Raw genomic sequence first — 24725 nt, forward strand, 5'->3', positions numbered from 1 at the left:
TGTCATTTTTAATATAGTATCATGAATGTAGCAAGTCTTCCTGCACAACTAAGACTTTTAGTCTAATGCTACTATGTTTGGAAGCGGTCAGCACAGATTTAAAAAAGGTATGTTGGATGCCTTCAGTAGCTAAAACACAGGGTTGTAGAAGCTTGGAGTCCATTTATAGACACCTAAATGATACACTGCTCCTATCTTAAAGAAGTAAAAATACTCTGGAATTTTCATCACTCACAGCCAGGCGAATAAACCAGAACATGTCAGCAACCAGGTGATAAATGTTAGCCCACCAAGGAAAACTTCCACATGGCTTGATAGGCATGGGGGAGCACCTGCTCAGGCAGGCCAAAAATTAGTTGGGCTGTTCAATGGTTCAAATCCAATGCTCAAAAAGCTAAATGGATTATTTAGTTGCTTGATTTGAACAATCGAGCAATCCAATTTCACCCCAGCTCCTCCCCACCCCCCACCAGTTCCTTCCTTTCCCTACAGAAAAAAAATCCCATGGGAAAGTGTGTGGGGGAGGGGGGAGAGACAGTAACAGGGAATGCGGTGTGGGAGAACACAGAAGGGGACAGCAGGAGTGCCAACTGCACCAGAGATTGTGGGGTTTGAGTACAAGTCCACAGAGGGTGCAACCCCAATTTGATTTGGGGCAAGCTCACAAAGGGCCTGCGCCCACCTCAGACTGGGACTGCTCTGATCCGAGCAGGGATGTTCACATTTGCAAACACCCTACTTGAAATAATTACCCCATTTTCTGGCACTGATCATTTGGATCTTTACAGTTCAGCAATACACATATGTTCCTTCTCACACTGATGCCTTGGGTCAAAGTCTAGCAGAATAAACAGCAGACACTCAAAACCATCTTTTGAACAATATCCTATGGAGAGACTTCACTCTCAATGGGATATATCAGAGAGTTTTTTCCAACCCTTTTCCCTGCCTATGGCTCCTATAGGGCTATTTAGAATGCTATGGTTCTATCTCCAGTTGTATATATCCTCCAATGGTAGTACTGATGTAGTATCATTTGAGGATATATACAACTGGTATACTGGAGGATATATACAACTGGTATACTGATGTGCACTGCCAAAACAAAAGCTTTCCATTAGATCCATGTTATATTGCCATGCACAAAATTCTGCAGTCAGTACTAGCCCAAGGAATAGCCAAAACAGTGAGCTTACTTGTCACTCTTTCTTCTCAATGTCTGATATACACATAAGAAAACATCAACTGTAGCCTCCAAGTAATCTGTGCATGGATCCCAATGTGTATCCTTTACGCATTGTTTGTTGTCCTCCCACTAATGATTGTTTTTATCCTCACCACTCCTCCAAAGATTGTTAAACTGAATATTCAGCTTTTAGGCTTCTGCTCTTAATTCGAAGAGGCCTTGAAATTTCTCCGCAATGTTTTGCCATGTTTCTGCCTTTAATAGTTGGAGGAAATGAAAGCATTACAGAGATTTAACATTTCCCAAATACACACATGGAACCTACAACAAAATGTTGCTGTGTGGAGTGCTCCTGCTCAAGTGGCCATCCGCTCCATTCCATCCCACCCACCACCCACCCCCAGTTTTCTCACCCCTCCTTCCCCTTCTGAGCTCACTCAGGCCTCACTGGGGGCTTTTAGGATATTATTTTCCTCTTAAGATTTTTCATAGTTCTGAAAACTTTGCAGTCCCTCAAAGTCTGTTCATACATCCCTCTTGTGTGAGGTGGTGCCACTTTGGCCGCATAAGTCATGGCACTCAGAAAATGGAGATGATAGATAGGTAGATAGATAGAGGCCCTGTTTAGACAATCCACTAAACCATGATGGTTAAGCATTTTGAGCTAAACATTATGGCTTAGCATGTTGTGTCAAACATTCCTAACCATTTTGGCTAGATGGTTTAAATACACTCACTAACCACTTGCTGCAAAAGGGTGAGTGGCTTAACCACGGCTTAGCGTGTTGTCAGAACAAGCCCAGAGAGAGAGAAATACACACACACACATACACAATGTTCAGTGACCATCTCAAGCCCAGGGTCGTGCATACTTTCTCCAATAGAAAGTATTGGAGAAAGTATTTCTCCAATAGAAAGTATGCGAACTGCCCAGATTGCTTTGGCTATTGGGCGGTATAAAAATGTAACAAATAAATAAAATAAATAAATAGATGAACGTGAAATGGAATAAAGCTGGCACACATCTCTCTATTGTATGAAATGGCTAAACTGCAGATTCAAGAGGAAAAAGAGAAGGAAATCATATATGAAGTATTTTTTTAACCCAAGTAGTCATTGAGATGAAAAAGCCCTCCTACCAATAATCCTATCTGTTCTTTAAAGTCCTTGTCCCTGTCTAGAGACTTCATTCCATATTTGGCAGAACTGGGTCAGCAAAATGAAGGACTGCTGGGCACTTCCTTCTCTACAGAAGTAAACGCCAAAAGCTCTGCAAACTAACATTTCAGGAAATAAGCTTCCACCTTGCAGACCCTAATGTGCTTCACTACCTGGCACATACAGTAAAGCAAACAAACTGAAGATCCATTCAAGGGCCCGCTGCTGCATTTTCTTAAACTTGCCTCCTGTTATGTTAGCCTTTTAATGATGTTGCCTCCCCAAATCCAACAGAACTTAATTACAATCTTGTCACATTGCATTAACAAAAGATTCAACAGAAATGACAAATCAGCACATACAAAATAGTATAAAAGAAATGGATTTCTTTGTTTCGCCTCATGGAACAGGTAACTTTAAAAATATATAAATATTAAAATATTAAAATGAATGAGAGCTACACGTCATCAATGCGAAAACAATGCAAGTGAGATATAAATTTGGAATGGTGTTAATAAAGAAGCCAGAAGAATACAACCATGAACCATGTAGATTTCAACATCTTCAAAAAAGAACTGAGAAAGTTAATAATTCCATTGTCTTACTTGAGTATCCTGACAGAAGCTCTTAATGAAAAGATTTATGAACGATTCTCCAAAGAATTAGAAACACCATTAAAGACCATTCTGATCCCAAAGTGCTTAAAGGAAATAGCAAAAATTATGAATCTGAAGTAGGCATGTTCTTATGATCAAAGTTTTGTAATTTAAATTAAGTATGCGTCTACATTAGGCAGGTTTCTCTAGTACTTAGCAAGAAATGCCCTTTATCACTCATTTTGCAAAATACATTCCCTTCTCACCATCTCCACTAATGTATCGGAGATATTTCTACTTAGAACTGCACTGTTCACCAGCCATATTTAAAAACCTAGAAAGAGCTCTGAACAAATCCCCTGTGAAAATGTAGAGAAAGTATTAGAGACTATAGTACAAAAAACTAAAATGGAAAAGATCCAGGAAGAAAAGGATTACAACTGTCACAGCTATAGCTAATGCCTTCAAGAAATTTCTCAAAAAGTGAGAAGAAATTAAATGTATTTGATTAAATCATGGGGCTGAGTTATTATTTTTCCTAATGAAACCACTGGTAATATGCTTTGAGGACCATAAGCACTATTTGCTGAAGAAACTTTAGGAAAGTCTAGGGAAATATGGGCCTTTCAAGTCATGGAATCCAATTTCCTACAGCCTCAAGCATATGCCATGTTCTATTCAATAGATAAGGGAAAGGGAAGGGGGACTTTTAATTATATATGCAAGAGTTCTCTCCATCTGAAGTTTGCTTTGGATGGTAATGTCTCTCCTACTTCTCCTAATTTAAGGAGGTATTTTAAAACCTGTGCTAGCCTGCTGCACTCTTGAGAGAGAAAACATGGAGAACAGCCAGCAAAAGCAGCAAAAGAGGCTTTAACCCACCATACTTCATGGTTTCCCTCTTCAACCGGTTCTGGATGGGGTTGCACTCCCCTTGAAGGAGCAGGTTCATAGCTTGGGGGTTCTCCTAAAACCATCTCTGTCACTTGAGGCTCAGGTGGCCTCAGTGGCACAGAGTGCTTTCTACCAACTCCGATTGGTGGCGCAGCTATGCCCCTACCTGGACAGGGATAACCCAGCTTCAGTTGTCCATACTCTGGTAACTTCCAAATTAGATTACTGCAATGCCCTCTACATGGGGCAGCCTTTGAAGACGGTCTGGAAGCTGCAGCTTGTGCAAAATGCGGCGGCCAGATTGATAGCTGGAACAGGGAGGTTTGAGCATATAACACAGATTCTGGCCCGCTTGCATTGGCTGCCTATATGTTTCCGAGCCCAATTCAAGGTGCTGGTTTTAACCTATAAAGCCCTACATGGCTTGGAACCGCAATACCTGATGGAATGCCTCTCCCGACATGAACCTACCCGTACACTGCGCTCAACATCTAAGGTCCTCCTCCGAGGGAAGCTCGGAGGATGGCAACAAGGGAGAGGGCCTTCTCGGTGGTGGCCCACCGACTGTGGAATGAAATCCCTGATGAGGCTCGCCTGGCGCCAACATTGTTATCTTTTCAGCGCCAGGTCAAGACTTTTCTCTTCTCCCAGGCATTTTAACAGCATTTAACAATGTTAAGTTTGTTTTTAATGGACCCCAGAATTGTTGTTTTTATACTGTTGTTTTTATGTTTTTGATGGTTTTAAAATTTTGTATACTTTTTAATGTTTACCATTTTTAACTGTTGTAAACTGCCCAGAGAGCTTCGGCTGTGGTACGGTATATAAATGTAATAAATAAATAAATAATAAATAATGTCTTGGGAGAGAAACAACAGAGTATGGTGGGCTAAAGTAGCAAAAGAGTATATTTTAAGGAACAGATCAACCAAGAAAGAGATCTCAGCATTGTGGTGGACAACTCAATGAAAATGTCAGCCTGGTATGCGGCTGCTGTAAACAAGACAAACTGCACGTTAAGCATAATTAGGTAAGGAATTGAGAATAAAATTGCAAATATCATATTGCCCTTACATAAATCTATGGTGCAACCACACTTAAAGTATTGTGAACAGTTCTGGTCACAGCACCTAAAAAAGATACTGTAGAGCTAAGGGAAAAAATGCAGAAAAGAGCAACTAAAATGATCAAGTGTCTGGAGAAACTCTCCTATGAGAAAAGGTTACAACAGCTGGGATAGTTTAGCTTGGAAAAGAGGGTAAGGGGAGACATGATATGAGGTGTACAAAATTATGCGTTGTGTGGAGAATGCTGGACTTGATGGACTCTTGGTCTGATCCAGCATGGCTCTTGTTATGCGTTTATGTTCTTAGAGGTATAGCTAGAGGGGTTGCAGTTCAACGGTAGAACACATGCTCTGCATGCAGAAGGTCCCAAGTCCAATCCCCAAGATCTCGATTTATGGCTGAATTCCTGCCTACTTGTTTACTCATGAGAAAGTCCCACTTAACTGAACGGTTTTACTCCCAAGTATGTGTGCACAGAATACACCAGCCTTTCCCAGACTGTTGTCTTCTAGATGTTTTAGACTTCAACTCCCATCAGCCTCAGCTAGCATGGGCAATGATCAGGAATGCTTGGAGTTGTCATTCAAAACATCTGGTGGGTACCAGGTTGGAATACACATTTACTTGGGAGTTAGCCCCACTCAAAATGGTTTGACATATTCACAAGTAAAACATGCATAGAATTGCATTGTGAGCGTTTCATTTCAGTGGCAAATGCAAGTGCTTTAATAGTTTTATTCTCCAAAGGGCCAGAGCTGGCTCCCTGAAAATTCCATTAGTTATTCTATGTAATTTTAAAAGTTTGCAATTGGGCACTAATCCTTAGCTACTCATCAGTTTATCAGCTTTATCCATTTTTAGTACAACAGTTCTATAAAATCCTTTAGTGAAATCTGTGCAAGTTTAACTTCATCTCACTTGTGCAGAGAATAAGCTTTATTCTCATAAAATGTTCAGGTGAAATATCCCTTGAAATACTACAACGAAAATTAATCCTTTACTAAAAAAGCTTGTTTGCTATTCTCAATAGCATTCACCAAAAAAAGTCTTCACACACAATTATCTATCCAAGTCTTCTTAACTGAACACATAATACCACAGGTAAATGCCCTTTCAAATGTATTTGAAAAAATACGCTGATTCACACAACACAACAGCCCACCATAGGTTAATTTACCTGTGGGGCTGTCGTGTTGTGCTGAGCAACTGCAGGTGTGAAACCTGCAGAGAGAAAAAGGAGGAAGTCTTCTTAAGATGGTATTATTATTATTATTATTATTATTATTATTATTAACATCATCATCATCATCATCTTAAAGAGTATGCTACCTGATTACTCAGGGCCACCTTTTAAATCAATTAAAAGTTTTCTAAAATGATGTTCACGATCGTATCTCGGCATGTCTTTCAGATATCTCAGCTTGGTTGCTTCATCGTCGTTTGAAACTTAATATGGCAAAGACTGAATTGCTTGTTTTTCCTCCTAAACCTTCTCCTCATCTCCCATTCTCTCTTACTGTCAATAATGTTACGCTTACTCCAGTCAAGGAAGCTCGTAGTCTTGGCTTTATATTTGATTCCTTGCTCTCCTTTATTCCTCATATTGAGACAGTAGCTAAATCCTGTCGTTTTTTCCTGTATAATATTGCCAGGATTCGATCATTTTTGTCTGTCTCTTCTGCCAAGACTCTTGTTCATGCTTTGGTTATTTCTCGGTTGGACTACTGCAACCTTCTTCTCACTGGCCTTCCTTCTTCTCACATCAGTCCATTGGTTTCTGTTCACCACTCTGCTGCTAAGATCATCTTCTTGGCTAGCCGCTCTGACCATGTTACTCCACTTCTGAAATCTCTTCATTGGCTTCCAATTCACTTCAGAATCCAATATAAACTTCTCCTGTTGACCTACAAAGCTTTTCACTGTCTAGCTCCTTCCTATCTTTCCTCTCCCATCTCACACTATTGCCCCGCTCGTGCTCTTTGCTCCTCTGATGCCATGTTTCTCACCTGCCCAAAGGTCTCTACTTCTCTTGCTCGGCTTCGTCCATTTTCTTCTGCTGCCCCTTACGCCTGGAACGCTCTTCCAGAACATTTGAGAACTACAAGTTCAATCGCAGCTTTTAAAGCTCAGCTAAAAACTTTTCTTTTTCCTAAAGCTTTTAAAACTTGACTTTGTTCTGACTTTTATATTGTTAGTTTTACTCTACCCTGTGCCTGTTTGGTGCATTCTCTTCCCCTCCTTATTGTTTTATTATGATTTTATTAGAATGTAAGTCTATGCGGCAGGGTCTTGCTATTTATTGTTTTGCTCTGTACAGCACCATGTACATTGATGGTGCTATATAAATAAATAAATTAATAATAATAATAATAATAATAATAATAATAATCTGGTTAATCAATTAAACACTACAGAAAAGTTTTGAGAGGAAATCTGGAAAGTTATTCCCATAAAATGAATCCCCAGAGTCTTGTGGCACCTTCAAGACTGTGTTTTTTCTGACATAAGCTTCGGTGGACTATAGCCCATTTCATCAGATGCATGGAGCATTATGAAGTTTCAAGTGCAGGCAAGAGGAACAATTGTAAACAGCAAGGTCAAAAGGAAATTAAAGGCAGAAAGTACTGGTAGTGACAGTCTCATTATTAAAAGTGATCATTCACAAAATAAAGTTTCACTTCATGAAAAAGGAAGAAACCATAATTGTATTCCAACTATAATAATCACCCTCAAACCAATGATTCTGCCTTCTGCAGGGCAGCACCCATAATTGGGCAATGGCATTAGTAGGATTAGTACGCATCTCTTATCCAACAGCAACACAGTGCATAGAGGATAACAGAAGTAGTTCCTGACCTTCCTGCCAAGCACATAATCAACCTCATCACATATGCACCAACCACACATCAGCTGGTCAGCAAGCTTGCACTGGCCTGCAAACTTATACACCAAGTTGTGTTACCATTTGATTTGCTGGCTTTTCCTATAAAAGTCTTAGCCAACTACAGCTCAGTCAAAGCAGATTCATGAATGCCTCTGAGCTGACTTTAAAGTGGAGAAGCCCAGTATACCTCAGAATCTTTTTATTCTAATTAGCCTTCAGGATAAGACCAATTGCTGCTTTAAGCATTTTGCCCTGGTGACATTAGTGCTAGATTGATTTCCAAACCAAGAAGGAAGGAATGCTGCAATACAGTGCTTTCAATAGTATATTACAGCTTGACTAAAGTTTACAGAATAAGTTTGAGTAGTCCTTGAGCCTGTTCAGACAATCATGGGAGGGGCGTGTGTAGCGGAACCGTGGAACAGGGAGGAGTGAGAGAACCACAATAAGCATAGCCCTCACATGACCACAGGACCACATTGGCAGCATGGTTCCCTTACTACTCCCCTAACTACGGTCCTGCTGTCATCCTCCCACCGCTATGGCCATGTATCTCAGTGGCCACCTTGGTGGAAATGGGATCATGCTGGCCAGTCTGCAATTTTGACCACAGAGATCAGCTGAGCGAGCTAGAACGTCGCCTGCACTTCTGGATGCTCTAGGTGGCTATCTTGACAGTCGCTGTGATTAATCCACAGGGAGCCTGACAGACAACACAGTAAGCCACCCCAAGGGCTTGTTTATTTATTATTTATTTATTTATTTATTACATTTCTATACCGCCCAATAGCCGAAGCTCTCTTTCTGTAGAGGCTCTTTCTGTACTCTTTCTGCAGAGGCTCGGTAACAAGGGTGGATAGTGGACCTACCCAAAAACTTCCCTCCCCCATGACATGCTGACCCCTTGTCAGTCACTCCCAAATGCGACCCATGGTAGCTTAGTGTGTCATCTGAACTAAGCCCTTGAGTTTTTGTTTTTATAGTCTTTGATCCATCTTTGCCCTTCAACTGTCTCTTTTCATAAATATTTTCTCATTAAGCGGGTGTACTATGTACTCTAATACTACACTTTTTCTACCAGCTGCATTTATTTAACCAGCACACCCTAAACAGCATATCTTGCTTGGGATGTGGATTTTACCATTTTGCCAGTAGCTAATAAGTTACGAAAACACCAGTATCTGATCACAACCACATACACTTAAATCTCTTGTAATAGTCTGCTGAAAACTGTACATTCAGAAGTCTTTTTCAGGTTCTCTGGCAGTATTTAGACAGTGATCTGAAGAAACTGTAACCTCTGGCTCAATAAGCAAGATCACCTTTCAAAACTTTGCTAATGCAGTCTCAAATATGACTCATAACTTACTTATGATAAGTTGGTCACAACCTAAGTGATGTAACTCTTTATCCTTTGCTCAAAAATTTAACATAAGTTGAGATAGTACGTGTATGCATGTATGTTTTAGCAGCCTCTCAAAAGTCTAACTTAAGCCGGGGGTTTGTGTGTTAGCAGCCTCTCAACAACCAGCAGGTAGCTCTGCAGCTGACCAAGCCATAAATAAACCTCACATTCATGTTCAGTGATCCAGTAGTCCATCTTGAGTTTGTGCTACAGAGCTTATACTTAGTTGTTTCCTTATCACACTTGCATTCTGCCCTTCCTCTAAGGCACTATTTCCACTCCATACACACAACATGCCTGTGAAGTAGGTTAGGCTGGAAGGCGCAGTAACTTTCCCAGGCCATTCCGTGAGCTTTACAACAACAAGAAAGACGTGCCACTGTCGTCTTCTCCCTCTACTGCACATAACTACTGTCGCAGGCACCGCTTTTGGCGGAATGGAGGCGGGAGGAGGGAGTGACTCGGTAGCAACACCATCCACTCTTCCAAGTGTTTCCCGGGGCACGTGAAGTAGCCAGGCTGCTCAGCTCGCCCATCTACACGGCAGCAGCCGCCCTCTTCGTCTGCATGCGACATTGTTATTGGGGAGGAGGAGGGGAGACGGAAAGCATTCCTTGCTCCGCCTGTAGAGCACCGAGTGGCTCTGACAGTAGGAGGGGAGTCTTTACTCCTCTCCCCCCCACCCCACCCGCTTCACTTCCAGGGACCACGCTTAGCAGGGGAAATGGAAGAATAAGTCCCCAGTGGGCTATTTGGAGAGGAGGAGAGCTAAACGGTTACCTTCGCCCTTGCCCAGGATGCGGCAGCACAGGTTCTGCAGGAGAACGTTGGGGGACTTCTGATCCGGGCTCGCCATCCTCGCATGGGAGGGAGGGAGGGAGGGAGGGAGGGAAGGGTGCGCTCTCACTAACAGTCCCCCTCTTCAGGGGGCCGCTTCTCCGGACCTCGCAATCCGGTGCCTGTCTGGCTTTACGGCGCCATTTTAACAGAACCCGCCGAAGAGAGAGGGAAGGGAAAGGGGGAGAAAAAGCAACGGTTTTCAAACGCGCCCCCCCATAATGCCCCGCAGCCCGGACGGCGCAACACCGAACACCTTCCGTCGCGCACCAACTAGTAGCAAACAGGTTCCGGGGCACAAACGGATGCTATCCAAACCCAGCAGCGGCGGGAGGCGTTTTTGTGCCATTTGTTTGTTCTTTCTTCCTTTCTTAAATCTCCCTGCAACATTGAAGCTATTTTTTTTTCATGAGAAGTCGCATTCCCCTCCCACGAAGGACCCCACGAAAACAAAGAGAGGATCCTCCGTGCTGGTCATATAAGCTACTCAGTTGTATCACTATTACATCGTGATGTCATCGCTTTTTAAATGATTAGAGCGCGGTAGTGTAACATAAAAGACGCGACTGTCTCGACGGCTGGCTTTTGGGGGCAAGAGTCGTGTGGAAATTCGCTTCTTGGGACGAAAAATAAAATGCCAAACCTATAATTCCTTGCAGTTTCATCGGAAAAGATGACACGTGAGATCTTAATCCACAAAGTGAGCCGCCTGGCAGAAGGTTCCTTGGAGGATCTCGCAGTCCATGAAGCCAATATCTGACCTTTCCCCAAGCCCTGATAGGCCTTCAACCCAATCCTGTATTGTCTGGCATCTAAAATGCACATATAGTCTATTTATTAGTTAACAGTATTGCTATGCTGCCCTTTCGCCAAGTTCTCTGAATGGCTTACAATAACAAAAACATTACAATATAATTATAAAATAAGGAAAAGAACATACAGTGAAACAATTTATATATCCAGCAAGAGAAAATAAAAAATCTCAAACCCAAGCATCACGAATAATATTTTATTATTTTAAAACAATTAATTGGAGGTATGGTCTGTCTCCTATTCCCTGGCTTGGAGCTCATTGTTTTAAGGCAGGGATGATGAATCTGAGGTTCTGCAAATGTTATTAGACCACAACTGATCATCCCCGATCATTAGGAGTTGAGCGTCTAACAACATCTGGAGGACCACAAATGGGTAGTGAGGGTTTTTTTCAAAACTGAAGTACATAGGAAGGCGCCTTACACTGAGGCCTTAGCTAGACATAAGGTTTATCCTGTGATCGTCCCGGGGTCATCCCTGTGCATCTAAATGATACACAGGATCCCGGGAGCAGGCAGGGACGATCCCGGGATAAACCTTAGGTCTAGCTAAGGCCTGAGTCAGACTATTGGTCTATCTAGCCCAATGGCAGTACTTTATGGTCACAGTCCTAAACATACTTGGAAGACAATCCAACTGAAATCAATGATATTTCCTAGTAAATATCTGTATTATAGTTTGCTAGTTTTGATTTATATTCTCGTATACATATTCTTACAGTATATATTTATCCTGTATATATTTATATATATCCTGTATATAGTTACCTGAAAGTCCAACTTAACACAATAGGACTTACTTCTAAATAAACCCAGGTTAGTCTTATTAAAGAACTATTTCATTTAAAAAAATTAATGATTTTATGCTGGCTTAATGTGTTTTAACTGGCATAGTTTCATATTTTGTGTGTAGATTTTAATGTTTCCTTTTGTAAGCTGCCTTGGGATGACTTTATCCTAACAGTCTGGATATAAATATCCTAAATAAACTATGAAAATTAGGTGTGGTTTTTATTATTCTCATCTTGTCAAAAAAACAATAGACAATATGGTTGAGATTTCACACTCCACCCTTCCCATGGGGTTCAGGAGAGTAGAAATGTCCTCCTACTTTTATTGGTGTAAGCATCTACTGCTCAAATTAATTATTTAAGATAATACTTTGGCATTTTTCCTTTTTAAAGACTCTTGCCAAATACCTACACAGGCATTCAAACGTACTGGAACTGGCAAAGCCAGGCTGAAAATGAAATAACTCAAACACCGCAACTGCTTCTTAGAAAAGAACTTTTAATAACCTGACAAAGAGCATTAAAATAGAAAGGTGCTAAGACTTTCAGAAGCCCTGATGAGTCTTACAATATAGTAGGCAGGGTTGTCATGAAAAAATATGTGTGTGCTGCATTCAGTGGCACTGCCAAGTTTGACTGGGCACTGGGAAAGGTACCATCTTGTATTTTCTCAATGGCTAATCAGAAATATTGCTACAGTAGCCCGGAGAAGTCCTGTCCTTTATCTCTGGGACAGGGAAAATGGCAGTTGGTTTTCCTTTCCTCCACCCTAACAATTAAAGGCTTGAGACACTGATTGATTAGGACAAGATTTATGGCTACATCCTTACTTTTTTTTAAAAAAATTAAGGCTAAGCTCTGACAGCCTTGAATAGCGCTTAGCCAATGATAATGCTTCTACAAAAGAACTCGCACCATCCAACTACAAGGAGATTACACAGCACTAAGTACTGATAACTTGTTTTTTGTTTTAATGAAGTTGGCATGGATTCTGATTCAGATTTGAATTCCAATGACAAATTCTGCACACAGTCCTTCTATTCTGTAATAAATAAAGTTATCATTGAGATGGGCAGACAAGAAGCAGCATGCACCACTCAATGAAAGGTTTAATTTTTTGTGTGGATAAGTCTATGTCCAATGATGAAAATCTTTGGCATAAATTATCATTGCAGAAACCAAATCACTGTCAAGTTTACCAAATTTCAACACTGCTTTCAGAATGTATCTTGCCATTTTTGGAACAAGTTGTGAAGGGGAGCCTCTTTTTCAAAGTTGAAACGTATAAAGAACTTCCTTGGGTAAACCATGGAATGGAAATGACTACCTTCACTTGCACCACTCTCAACTGAAAATGAGGTTCTGCAAAAACCAAAAAAAATTAAAAGTGTAATCTATGATTTTCCTAACAAAAGCCACAACAAAGTTAATTATTAATTTACATTTACTTAAGACATACCTGTATGAGCGAACTGCTAAATCAAACAATAATCTACTTGAATTGAATCATTTTATAGAACCTAAACTTTTTTGTAAGCCCTTGGGAGTGTCTTAAGCCCTAGGCACTGTGCCTATTGTGCCTAATGGATAATCCAGCTCTGGCTTTATGGCTAATAAGATTCATCCACTCCTTCTAAAATGATCCCTGACTGACCTGCATTCTTGTCTGTGCTTCTTGGCTGGACCTTGAGCATGAGTAATCTGAATGCATAGACATCAGGAAGACGGGTGTGTGAAATCCTCTATACTACAGCAAAAAATAAATGATTTTTTTTTTTAAAAAAAAGAATCCTCCCTTGCAATCTGTAATTATAACAAATCCTTTTCCATTTTCCACTTTCTGCATTTTTAGAAAGGCTAGAATAATCTGGACAACTCATAATAAAGTAATATTTTTTCATATTTCCCCCCTAAAGACATGCTACTAGGCCAAGTGCAAAGATCTATACATAAAATGAACACATTTGTCTCTTCATTCATGTTCAAACTCCTGTGTGGCTACTATTAACAAACTCTAGAAAGTATTGGCCTGGTCTTTGGTAGAGCATGTGCTCCACAACAGTGGAACTGTGCTTTCCCGGTGCAAAGTATGTTCTTCCAACAGTGCAGAGATATATGTATAAAAAATTGGGGTACAGAATATATCAAACAGTGGCTATACTGTATTTCTATATAATTAACACTAGGTGGCAGTGCAGAAGTTGTAAGAAACAGCATTTAAAGAGCTATAATGGTGAGCCCTAGTTTTAGCACTTGCTGGACCTCTGCCCCATGGCTTCCACCCCATATTGTAATATTTTCTACCGAATGTTACAATTTTTATTATTTTCTACAGAAAAAGATGAAACAAAATTTTTCTAGTCCAGGTGAGCTGGACCAATTTCAATGGGAAAAGCTTTCAGTTCTATAAGCTTCAGGCCTAGAAAATACATATGCCTGCACATTTCATTTTAGTTACTTGGAAGCAAACACTCCTGAAATTAATTGGTCTTACTGTTAAACATGGTAAGGATTGGTGTGATGGTCCTACTGCCTGCTTGATTCACTTCAAGTGTTACTATATTGCATGGTTGCACAACGTACAATTGCATCACGCAAGTAGTAATGGGGCCATTACAATTAATCGACTTGCCCCCATGTAGCCTCTTGTGCTTGTAATAAGCGATTATCTAAATATTTTATAATATCCCAAGGCCTGTGTAAAATGCAATGCTAAATTATCCTGGCCTAGCCATCAGTCAAATAAGGGAGAAATGCATTTACTAAAGGGCCTTGGTTCTTTCAGTCCACGAAAATGTTCAAGGAAAACAATACTTATAAATATTTAAAATAAAAATAAAAAAGACATATATGGCTTTAATATAGAATTGCTTCCATTGATCCTTTAATTCTGTGAAATAAAGAAGCAGGGCGAACTGGCAGTCTCAATTAAGTGAAGCTGTGCCTATTTTTTATGAATTTACTGAGTAAAAGCCTCAGTGTTCATGTGTTCCACTTGTCAGATCGTTGAATGGTACTCAATTAGCAGCTTAATACAGGGCTATTTCTATGGAGAGACAAAGCGGGTGGTCACCTAGGACACCAGGAGATCCAGGGCACCAAATAACCCTGCGCAGATATGGGCAAAGCTTGGCTTGCAGGAAAGGAAAGTGCCACATCTGTGGGCCTTTTTACATCGCAATCCCTTTCCTAGTGTGGGTATCAGCTCACTAATTTTGGGGTGCGTGCAGCCAGTGAGGGCATTGTAATTGCTCTCTGCCCCACCTCAAGCCTGTCAGTAAAACAGGGCAGCAGTGGGAAGATAAGAATGGTGGACTCCTATTTTATTAATTCATCTCCTATTTTTGCTTGGGCAAACACTAATGAAATTTGTTGTTTGGGCAATTACTCCTGAGTAATCCAGTTCTTATTACTTGTGAGTAGTGATGCATAAAATGGATTGTTTTACTGTACTGCTTCTTACTTCTAAAGACTTTTGGAGAGGAATGGCTGTGGGTAAACTCAAGCAAAGAGATTAATTTTGATTGCTCAGAATTTGCTAGCCATGTTTACTCCAGAGTAATTCAATCCTCCTTACTTGTGAGTAGAGATATATAAACTGTTCTGTGTTGCGGCGTTGTGGAGAGGTGTTATCTGTGAAGATGCTCAGTGAAAGAGATAGATTTTGGATGCTTTTCTGTGTGGCTCTAAAGATATTATCATTATCTCTCAATGTCTCCTTTTGCAAAGGGTTGCTGCTGGGTTCCAAATACTGCTTTCATGTTGCTCTGAGAATACCATTATCATCATAATCATTTTGTATGACTGTGTGGATTCCCACCCATACTGCTTTGCACTCATGATTGTTGTCACTTGATTCTCTGTGAAATGGGATTTGTTTTTGAATAGAATATATATATATATATAATATATATATATAGTGGGTGTGGGTGTATCTCATATAAACAAAAAGTGAAAATGTAAAAGTCAGTCCCATGTTGCAGCTTGGGAATCAGAGGTGGATCTCGTGTCTCGACAGCTTGAAGACCACTGGTTTAAACAATGCATATACTATGGGGTTCATCACATGAGGCTAAAATCCCACATCTCCTGGATTCTTTGAGGGAATTAGACAATCTCCTTTACATTGGGGGACATGTGGTTTGAATCAAGGAAAGTCCTTTCTCTGCAAGTTCTATGTTTCTATATGTTTTGTTTTACAGCCAATAGATGGCGCTGTGATTATATTGCAACCCTGTCATTTCACACAGCTGATAGATTGGAAAAAATGTTCCTTATTGCATTATCTCTGATCTTTTTGAAAGCGGGATAAAGGTCATAAATCGCAGGGAGGACCCTGGAGGTCGACGACATCGTCTAAAGGACCCGTAAACTTCCATGAGCGACCAATCTTGATCGCATGATATAAGCCCTGTGTGGAGAAGCTCTATGTTCCAAACAAATACTCCAAACACCTTACATTACAGTGATACTGATAAATGTTGCCATGTTGAAGAAATAAATAAATAAAATAGAAGATATCAATATCCTAGAAAACTTGTGCTCCCCCCTCATGAACCCATTTCATATTGTTCAAAAATGGGAGGAGGACTTCTGCCTCACCTAGGGTGCGAAAATACCTTGAAATGGCCCTGATGTAGTATTAAAATTAATTGCATATTCCAAGAACTTTAGTACAAAATAGACATTTATCTGAAAATGTCTGTTTCGATTTAGCTGTGAGAGGCATTCAAAACATTCACACAGAACCAAAAAATAGTAGTAGAATGTCACTGTGGCATAGGAAGCTATAGAAATGTTCTGAATCAGTGTCTGTTGTTTGTAATAAGACTGGATGGGGGCAAAGAAACTGAAGCTTAATTCAGACAGGACAGAGGTGCTCCTAGTCAGTTGAAGATCAGAGAGTGGGGATTCAACCTGTCTTGGATAGCGTTACATATCCCCTTGAAGACTTGGGTTTGCATTTTGGATGTACTCCTGGATTCAGCCCAGAATCTGGATGCACTCTTGTAGATGCAGTCTTGGCAGTGGCCAGGAGTGCATCTACACAGCTAAGAGTAATGTGCTAACTGCACCCATTCCTGGAAAGGTCAGTTCAGGCCATGGTGACACATGCCTTTGTTACATCCCATTTGGACTATTGTAACATGGCAGGGAGGAGGAGCGTCTGAAACCTTCAGCCAAACCAAAAAGTAGTTTCTTGGATCTTGACATAATATTTCTTTTATTTTTAAGTAAACAAATGCCCTTCTACAGGTCCAAGAAAACTTTTCTCTCAGTTTATGCAACAGGGATGAGGTCAGAACACAAAAGGATTGTGTTCTCTTGATGTAGGATATTGGGTTTCTTTCCAGTCTGGCTTCTCCTATTGCAAAAAATACTACACCGTTGAATCCTTCATTCTCTACATTGTGGCCTAATCTACACCTACAGCCCTTTCAAAAGGGAGGAGGGGTGATTGCGAGGTTTCCCGCTTCCGTAATCATTGCTCACAGGGCACACATGAGGGAAGTTTCCCACAAATAAAGGAGAGTCGTTGTGGGCAGAGGGGTGCTCCATGACACCAGTTCCGAATATGCATCAGCAGAAGTGGGTGGGACAGGCCAGATGGGCAAGAGGCACGGATTATTTTTTTTAAATAACTCCTCCAAGATGCACACTAGAGCAAATACATAGAAACACAGGGGAGGGGAGGTACTGTGTTGAAAATGTGCTCCTGTGCATTGATATGTTTGTGCTAAAAAAATTAAATACAGTCAGCACCAAAACATGCCGATAACCAATCAAAAATGTGCCAAAAATAGGAGACGTCCACTCCCAGACACATCTGAAACCACTGGACATGCCCCTGACAGTGGGTTGGCTGTTCGCCGAGCCAGGAACTCTCACCGAACAGCAACAGCTTCAGGAAGGGGGGACACACCAGCCACAGACTTCGGGATTGTAGCGAGAGAGCCAGAAAAACTGTGACAAAAGCAATCAGCGATATTCCTGAATAACTGAGCGGTCGACCAGAGATGATGATGATGATGATGATGATGATGATGATGATGATGATGATAATAATAATAATAATAATAATAATAATAATAATAATTTTATTTGTTACCCGCCTCTCCCTCTGGATCACCACAGGAGTAGGTGAACATCATGTGGCATGGTAGGGATGACCTCGATATTATTCAGAAATAAACGGCTGGTGTAGGCAATCCCTGTATCTTCGCTAAAAACAAAATAAATCCAACTAAAAATGTCAATTTTAATGTAATTAAAATCAGAAAAATATAAACATGTTTTGCTATAGTCTATGTATTTAATAAGTTCCTTAATACATGCACAATTGGCAAAGCACTTACATACACCATTCCTTGTACAGTTTCTACTTAAATAGCTAATTAATAAAGCAAGAAATGGCCAGAACAAAATAGCTAATAGATAAAGGAACAAAATGGCCCACAGATCAGCACTAAGGTCATGTTACATATGGAGGACGTCATAGTAATTAAATACCCTGGATGATGATGAGATAACTTGGTATCTGTCTACTAACACACAAGAGCAAAATTTGTTTACAGACAGAAGAATGTGTGGATGTAGTCTCAGTCTCAAGCAGATCTGACTGTGAGAAAATTCAGCAAAGGAAAATAGTTCAAAGGATTTAAGAGTATCAGAAAAAAGTTCCCAGGTCATGTGGTCTGCCATTGATCTATGCATAAAAAACATAATAATGTGTACTAGGAGCCACTGAGGACCAAGAAAACACTTATTTTAACACTTTTGAAAAACTTCCACTTCCCATTTTCTAAGGGCTGGTTCACACATGCTTTTGTGTTCTGTAGTTATTGAAACCACAACTGATATGTGAATGGGCCATTACAGATAGAACTTTAATACTACTTTAAATGAAATTGTGGTCAATGGAGTCACTCCATGTATCCAGCTGCCAATCATCAAGTGTACACAATAATAAAATGTACATGCATGTGTAAAGTGTTCCAAGCCTAAGATTGATTTTACTGCAAAATATGCATGCCTCTTACTGTTTTCCAAATCCTGCTCCTGTGTGTGTTTAAGATGATGAGTGTTTCTGAGCTAGAAAAAAATCAGAAAGTACAGCTCTACTGAGTAAGCATTCTTCAAGGATGTCCAACAGTTTAATATCAGTGAAAATATGATTCATGCTATGTGAATGTTCAGACAACCATACAACATGGGTGTGATGTCTTTAAAAAATCTGTCCTCTCTTCTGCTACAAGAGAACAGTATCTCTTATAAGCACACAAGCGATATCTCTCAAGGGATGAGTGATGACAAATATGGCTGTTACTGGGATGGGAACTCTTTAAAAAGGCAGCAATGCCTGTCATTTCATGTTTGTTAGAGTTGAAAGAAGTTGTTTTGCAGATTTGTGCCACTACTATTATAATGACTTTACCAATTGTCATATACGGATGACAGAAAGGAAAGAAGCAAAATTAAAAGAGGCAATGGCAAGTCTTTCTCATTTCATTTGAGATACTTGATGGATGGTTTGTCATGTGGCATGGGGCTACTTTTCAAGACACACAAGTCCAAAATTTCCTTGGGCATGTGGAGCTACTCACACAGTTCTTGAGATCAAGGGAGAGACGTCAGAATGGTTTTTATTATCTGGCAAGACCATCTTGGGGTCGTGGTGGATAACTTGATGAAAACGTGTACAGCTCCTGTGAAAAGACCCAGCGACCGAGTGTACAGCTCCTGTGAAAAGAGATAGTTCCATGTTGGGGATCATTAGGAAAGGAATAGAAAATAAAACTGCCGATATAATGCCTTTATACACATTTATGATACAACCATGCATGGAATGCTGTGCATAGTTCTGGTCAATGCACCGCAGAAAAGATATTGTAGAGCTAGAAAGGGTAACCAAAAATGATCAAGGAATTGGAGCAATTCCCCTATGAGGAAAGCTTCTATCTGGGCCTTTTAGCTTAAAAAGAAGGGGGGGGGGAATAAGGTGGAGAGACATGACATGGAGGAAGGGTTTTTTCTCTGTCTCATAATACTAGGGCTTGGTAACATCCCCTGAAGGTGAGTGCTCGGAGCATCAGGAGAGATAAAATTAAGTAGTTCTTCACACAACACATAGATAAACTACGGAATTTGCTATCACAAGATGTAGTGACAGCAACCAATTTGGGTGGCTTTAAAGGGGGATTAAACAAATTTATGGAGGATGAGGCTATCAATGACTACTAAACCTGATGGCTAAATATTACCTCTAGTATCAGAGATAATGTAGCAGTTGCTGAGAAGATGCAAGTATTTGCACTCATGTCCTGCTTGTGTCAGGGATAGTTAAGGCATGGCCATGGGGTCCTTGTATCTTTTAGCTAAAATTTAATCATAAATAATCTGGAAGGCTTTGGGCCTGTTCGGCCTCTGGAATGTTACAATCTGTGTGAATTGATTTCTGTCAGCATTCTCAGAGCAGAGATGTGGGAGTGCCCTTACTCCACGCAAGCCAACTGCTTGCCTCAGCCTTGGCAGAGAAGCTGTCTGGGAGAAGTTGATAAAGAAAGGATGGAAGTTTTCAAAAGGGTTGCTGAGACTGAAGTGTCATTTGGTGGGCTGAGCAGTGCCACCTTGTTTGGACAGGGGCATTGCTGAAAGGCCAAAGCCCCTGTCTGTCCAGTGGTCTGGAAGAGGCTTACACCTCCCTTTTTAAGATGGTGCAAAGTTGAGGAGCCTTTGCTAAGAATACCTGCTCTGAATCCCCGGAAAACCTCCCGGTTTGGATCCATCATTGTCTGAGACTCTGGGGGGCACTCTGCAGATGCTCCCTCCTGAGTAGAACTTTGTATTACTAAGAACTTGCCATGGAAAGTACTGTGAGACTTTTCATATACTTGAACTCTCATTTGCTGTGGAATAATAGTAATAATAATAATAAAGGCGGGGAACAATATCATATACAAAAATACTAAAAAAATATAAAACTGATTAAAAACATATAAAACTACTACATTATTAAAATAACAGCCAGACATTTTAAAATTCGACTGGGTAGGCCTGCCGGAAGAGATCAGTCTTTACAGCTTTTTTAAATTCAAAAAGTCTGTGGAGTTGGCGGATCTCTCCCAGCAGGCCATTCCACAGTCTAGGGCTGGATCTACACTACTGCTTTAAAGCGCTTTATAACAGTTATAAAGTGCTTTAACTGCTTTAAAGCGCTATAAAACTGTTATAAAGCGCTTTAAAGCAGTAGTGTAGATCTGGCCTGGTAGTGGAAGAAGAGAAGGTCCTCTGGGTAATGGTTGTCAGCCTAGTTTTCACTGACTGAAGTAAATTCTTCCCAGAGGACCTGAGTGTGGGGGGCGGATTGTACGGGAGAAGGCGATCCCGCAGGTAACCTGGACCCAAACCATGTAGGATTGTGTGGCTTTGTCATCAGCTCAGTGCACCAGCAGACTGGGCTTGATCATTGATTGTTGGAACTTCTTTCCTCTGCCTGGACTCATGTGGTGAGGAATTGCTCATGCAAAAGCAGTGGCATGGAACTCCTTCTGTTTGAGGGTTTACCTTTCCCTATGATCTTGTTGATTAAGCCTTGATCATATTGCCTTTGAGTTACCAACATATGATCCGAAGTTGGACTAGCTCTCTTTGGGTGGTTTGATTGGCCTTTCAGGAATTTGCTCCTTTGATTGTCTGAGGGATCATGTCAGGAATCATCCCCCTCCCTTGTCCGGGTTTGGAACCCATGTATGGATTGACCTTCCCTTGCATTCATAACCATGGAGATAGCAATGGGGAAACCACACTGATGGGGATCTCGTCACAGTAGTAGTTATTAGTGTTTGACTGTTCTGGAATTTCTTGGAGCTTATAGCCACTGGCATCAGCTATATGATTTCTGAAGTGTGTAACCATTAAGTTTTGTAATGGGATTTCCTGCAATAAAGAAGTCTCACTGATTTGGGTGTCCTCTGTCAATTTACCAGGATGTGTGCTTGCCTGAAGAACCAGGAAACCTGACAGCTTGTGGGCTTCCTATTGCCATCTGGTTGAACGGAATTCTGGACTAGATGGGACATTGGTCTGATCCAGCATGACTTGTCTTATATTCTTAACATAAAATTCCTGGCATTGAGTGTTATTTCTAAATAAAATGCTCTGCAATATTTTTTTCTAATTACTATTATTATGCAGACTAACTGTATATATTTGATTATATCTTCTAATGTTTGAAATACAATGAAGTATTGAGTATAGCACTAATGTAATTTTACAGCCGAGCATAACTCTCAACTGCCATGATTTTATTATTGTTAATAGCATTGTGTCTAAGCCAAATATCCCTGCATAACCTCTAAGATTTAGACTACCATATGGTAAAACTACTTGTACAGTAAGTGTTTAAGCTCTATCTAAGATCAGAGAAGTCATTTGGTGTTCAGAGTTAGATGCTGCATTGGAACCTCTAGGCACTATGAGGACATCTGGTGATGAATGTTACAGTAAGTCAGCACATGGTAGGTGGAGTAGATGGGCAACAAGGCCTACTGCTATATTTTCTGAGTGAATTTGAAGCAGAATGGCAAAATGCAAAAGATGTAGCTATGCAAGCTGCACCTGTTGGAATTAAAGGTGCAGGAACCTGTCACCTCAGATTTATCACAGTACTGTTCTCTGATTTCTACTGGAACCCAGTAGTGTGATAAATCATGGTGTAACATAAGAAAGTTAAGCTTAGACAGGGGATATCAAAGTTCAAATTCTTTCTCAGCTATAAAGCTCGTGGGCGATCAGTTTGGGGCAAGTCATTACAGCCTTATTCAGAAGCGCAAGGGCAGTGGATGGGCAGGGGAACCACGTGGAGTGGGACTTTAACCAGTGCAAGGGGGCCTGCTACATGAACAGGAACCATGTTGCACCTCATGGTTCCCCTACCCACCCACCCTCTGTAGGTAGATTGCTTACCTCAGCACAGTTTAACTTAGCACCCCAGTATACTTTTTACTCTGAACAGGCAGCTGGCAGCTACTCCATTCTGAAAATGGGGCTGGGGGGGGGGGGAATGGCCACAGACCATAGAAAATATCCGCAGCAGCAAGAGTATCACCAGAAGTGGTGGTCACTCTTTCCAGCATACTCTATGGTCACCACCATTGTTTTCTCCTCTTTTGTTTGTTTGTTTTTTGCTAAAAACAATAAAAAATACCCATGGGGTTCCCAACCAGGGAGCCACCATGGACACCTGCTAACCATTTTGCAGAAGATGGTTAGTGGGCTTGGCTCATCTGCCCACTGTGTGGAGGGAATTCTCCACACACACGACACACTAAGCCACCATGTGTCACATTTGTTAATGAACCACGGTGGCTTACCGTGTCGTCTGAACAAGGCCTATTTCTCAGACTAACCAACCTCACAGGGTTATTATATAGCTCCTCACAAGAACAGTGTGCTACCAATGTAACAAATAAAAGCTGCAATCCTATATTCACATACCCGGAAGTAAGTCCCATCGAATTCCTTAGGATGCCCTTTTGAATAAACCTGTATAGGCTGAGAATATATAAAACAGGCAACCCCTGAAGAAGCTGCCCTTGTTACATGGGTTCAAGCTGCACACACACACATCCCGAGAGAGACTGGGAAGGAGTTTACCATTGACACTTTGAAAACTAGAGGGTTAGAGCATTATAATCAAACAATCTCTAAACAAATTATCATTGGACGATTTAAAACTAGCTACTGTTTGAAAGATCAGGCTCACTGTTGCTTACCACTTTAGATACATTTATCCACTTAAATGATATACAAACAGGCTTCAAATAGAAGGACACTATAACAGAATAACTACAATCCTTTGCTGATTCTTTATGTTTCCATCAACTTCACCTCAAGCCTTAGGACTGCAGTCTGGATTTTGTTATAAAAGGCTTCATGGAGAATCCAACTGGTTATGTTCAGATATCTTGACTAGCAATCTTCTGGACTTTAGCCATGCTGTACCAGAGGGACTATATGGTATTACACTAATTTTTTTCTTTAAATCCCCAAGCAGATGATTTTAATTTTTGTTGACTTCTTGGAGGAATGGACAAAAAACAGTGCTGACAGCATGACTTTACTGTGAAAACACTTTAATCTCTGCCTGTCATCTTGGGGCACCATCTACAGAAGCTGCACAAGAGTGATATGATGCTTTTATGCGGGTTCCGTTCATGCAATGGGACTTGTGCAAAGTTTCTAGTGGGTTGTATTGGTGAATTGCAGGGCTTGGGCTCCTAATTAGTTGCCAAAATTGGGTGGCCAGCTGCAAATGCACACAGGGCTCCTGCGTTTTTCATAGTTGTGTAGAAGAGGGAATTGTGCTACACCTGCTGAAATGGCCTCTTTTATGAAAGATGCAAGAACCCTGTCTTATCTATCTATCTATCTATCTATCTTATGCCAAAACCATTTAGAGGACTGGACCAGAAGATCCAAATTATTACTCTCTTTTTTTATCAGCAGCTCATGTATTCAACACACAAAGATACTTTTTCCACAGGAAAAGTACTAACATATTTCTGCAAATGAAGCATCAGTAATTCTATTTTTATTTTTTTAATAATCAGCTGTGTCCTATGCACTCTTACCTCAGAGTAAGTCTGGTTGAATACTGAACAACAATCTTCTGAGTAAACCCATGCATAGGATCAGGGCGTATGGCAGAGATTCATAAACTGTGACCCACGAATCACCAGTTATCCATGCTGTGCTTTGAGGTAGTCCACAAAATCACAACAAAAACTACAGAGGAAAATACTTGAATGGCTGGTATTGAATAAACCCTATATAGAAATGTCTTGACTACCAAAGAACTTGCTGACACTGAACAGGTGCTATCTAAGCGATGTCTGTCCATAAACTATCTATGTTTTTCCCTATTCGTACAGCTGCACTGGAGCACAGAAGTAGCTGATCCGTTTGTTTGTTTAATAGACAAAAATTATGAAAGCTGCCGTTCTGTGTAGTGGAGTCATTCCACTAAAATTGAAGGGACTTACTCTTAAGAAACATGTTAGGATCATGCGGTAAGTACTGGAAACATCTTTATTA

The 24725-nt window shown here is 40.7% G+C and overlaps 1 protein-coding gene across 1 annotated transcript in view; it reads right to left on the reverse strand.

Annotated features, from left to right (window-relative positions):
- The window catches only part of TUBGCP3 (tubulin gamma complex component 3), a 56561-nt gene extending 46334 nt beyond the window's left edge, over positions 1 to 10227 (reverse strand). Inside the window, exon 1 of the mRNA XM_063126167.1 lies at positions 9971 to 10227. Coding sequence (XP_062982237.1) covers positions 9971 to 10046 — 76 coding nt within the window. The 5' untranslated portion in view covers positions 10047 to 10227. The remainder of the gene's footprint in view (positions 1 to 9970) is intronic.
- Between the last annotated feature and the right edge of the window lie 14498 nt (positions 10228 to 24725).

Source organism: Elgaria multicarinata, chromosome 5, assembly GCF_023053635.1.
Source record: "Elgaria multicarinata webbii isolate HBS135686 ecotype San Diego chromosome 5, rElgMul1.1.pri, whole genome shotgun sequence".
In the NCBI taxonomy this organism is placed as follows: domain Eukaryota; kingdom Metazoa; phylum Chordata; class Lepidosauria; order Squamata; family Anguidae; genus Elgaria; species Elgaria multicarinata.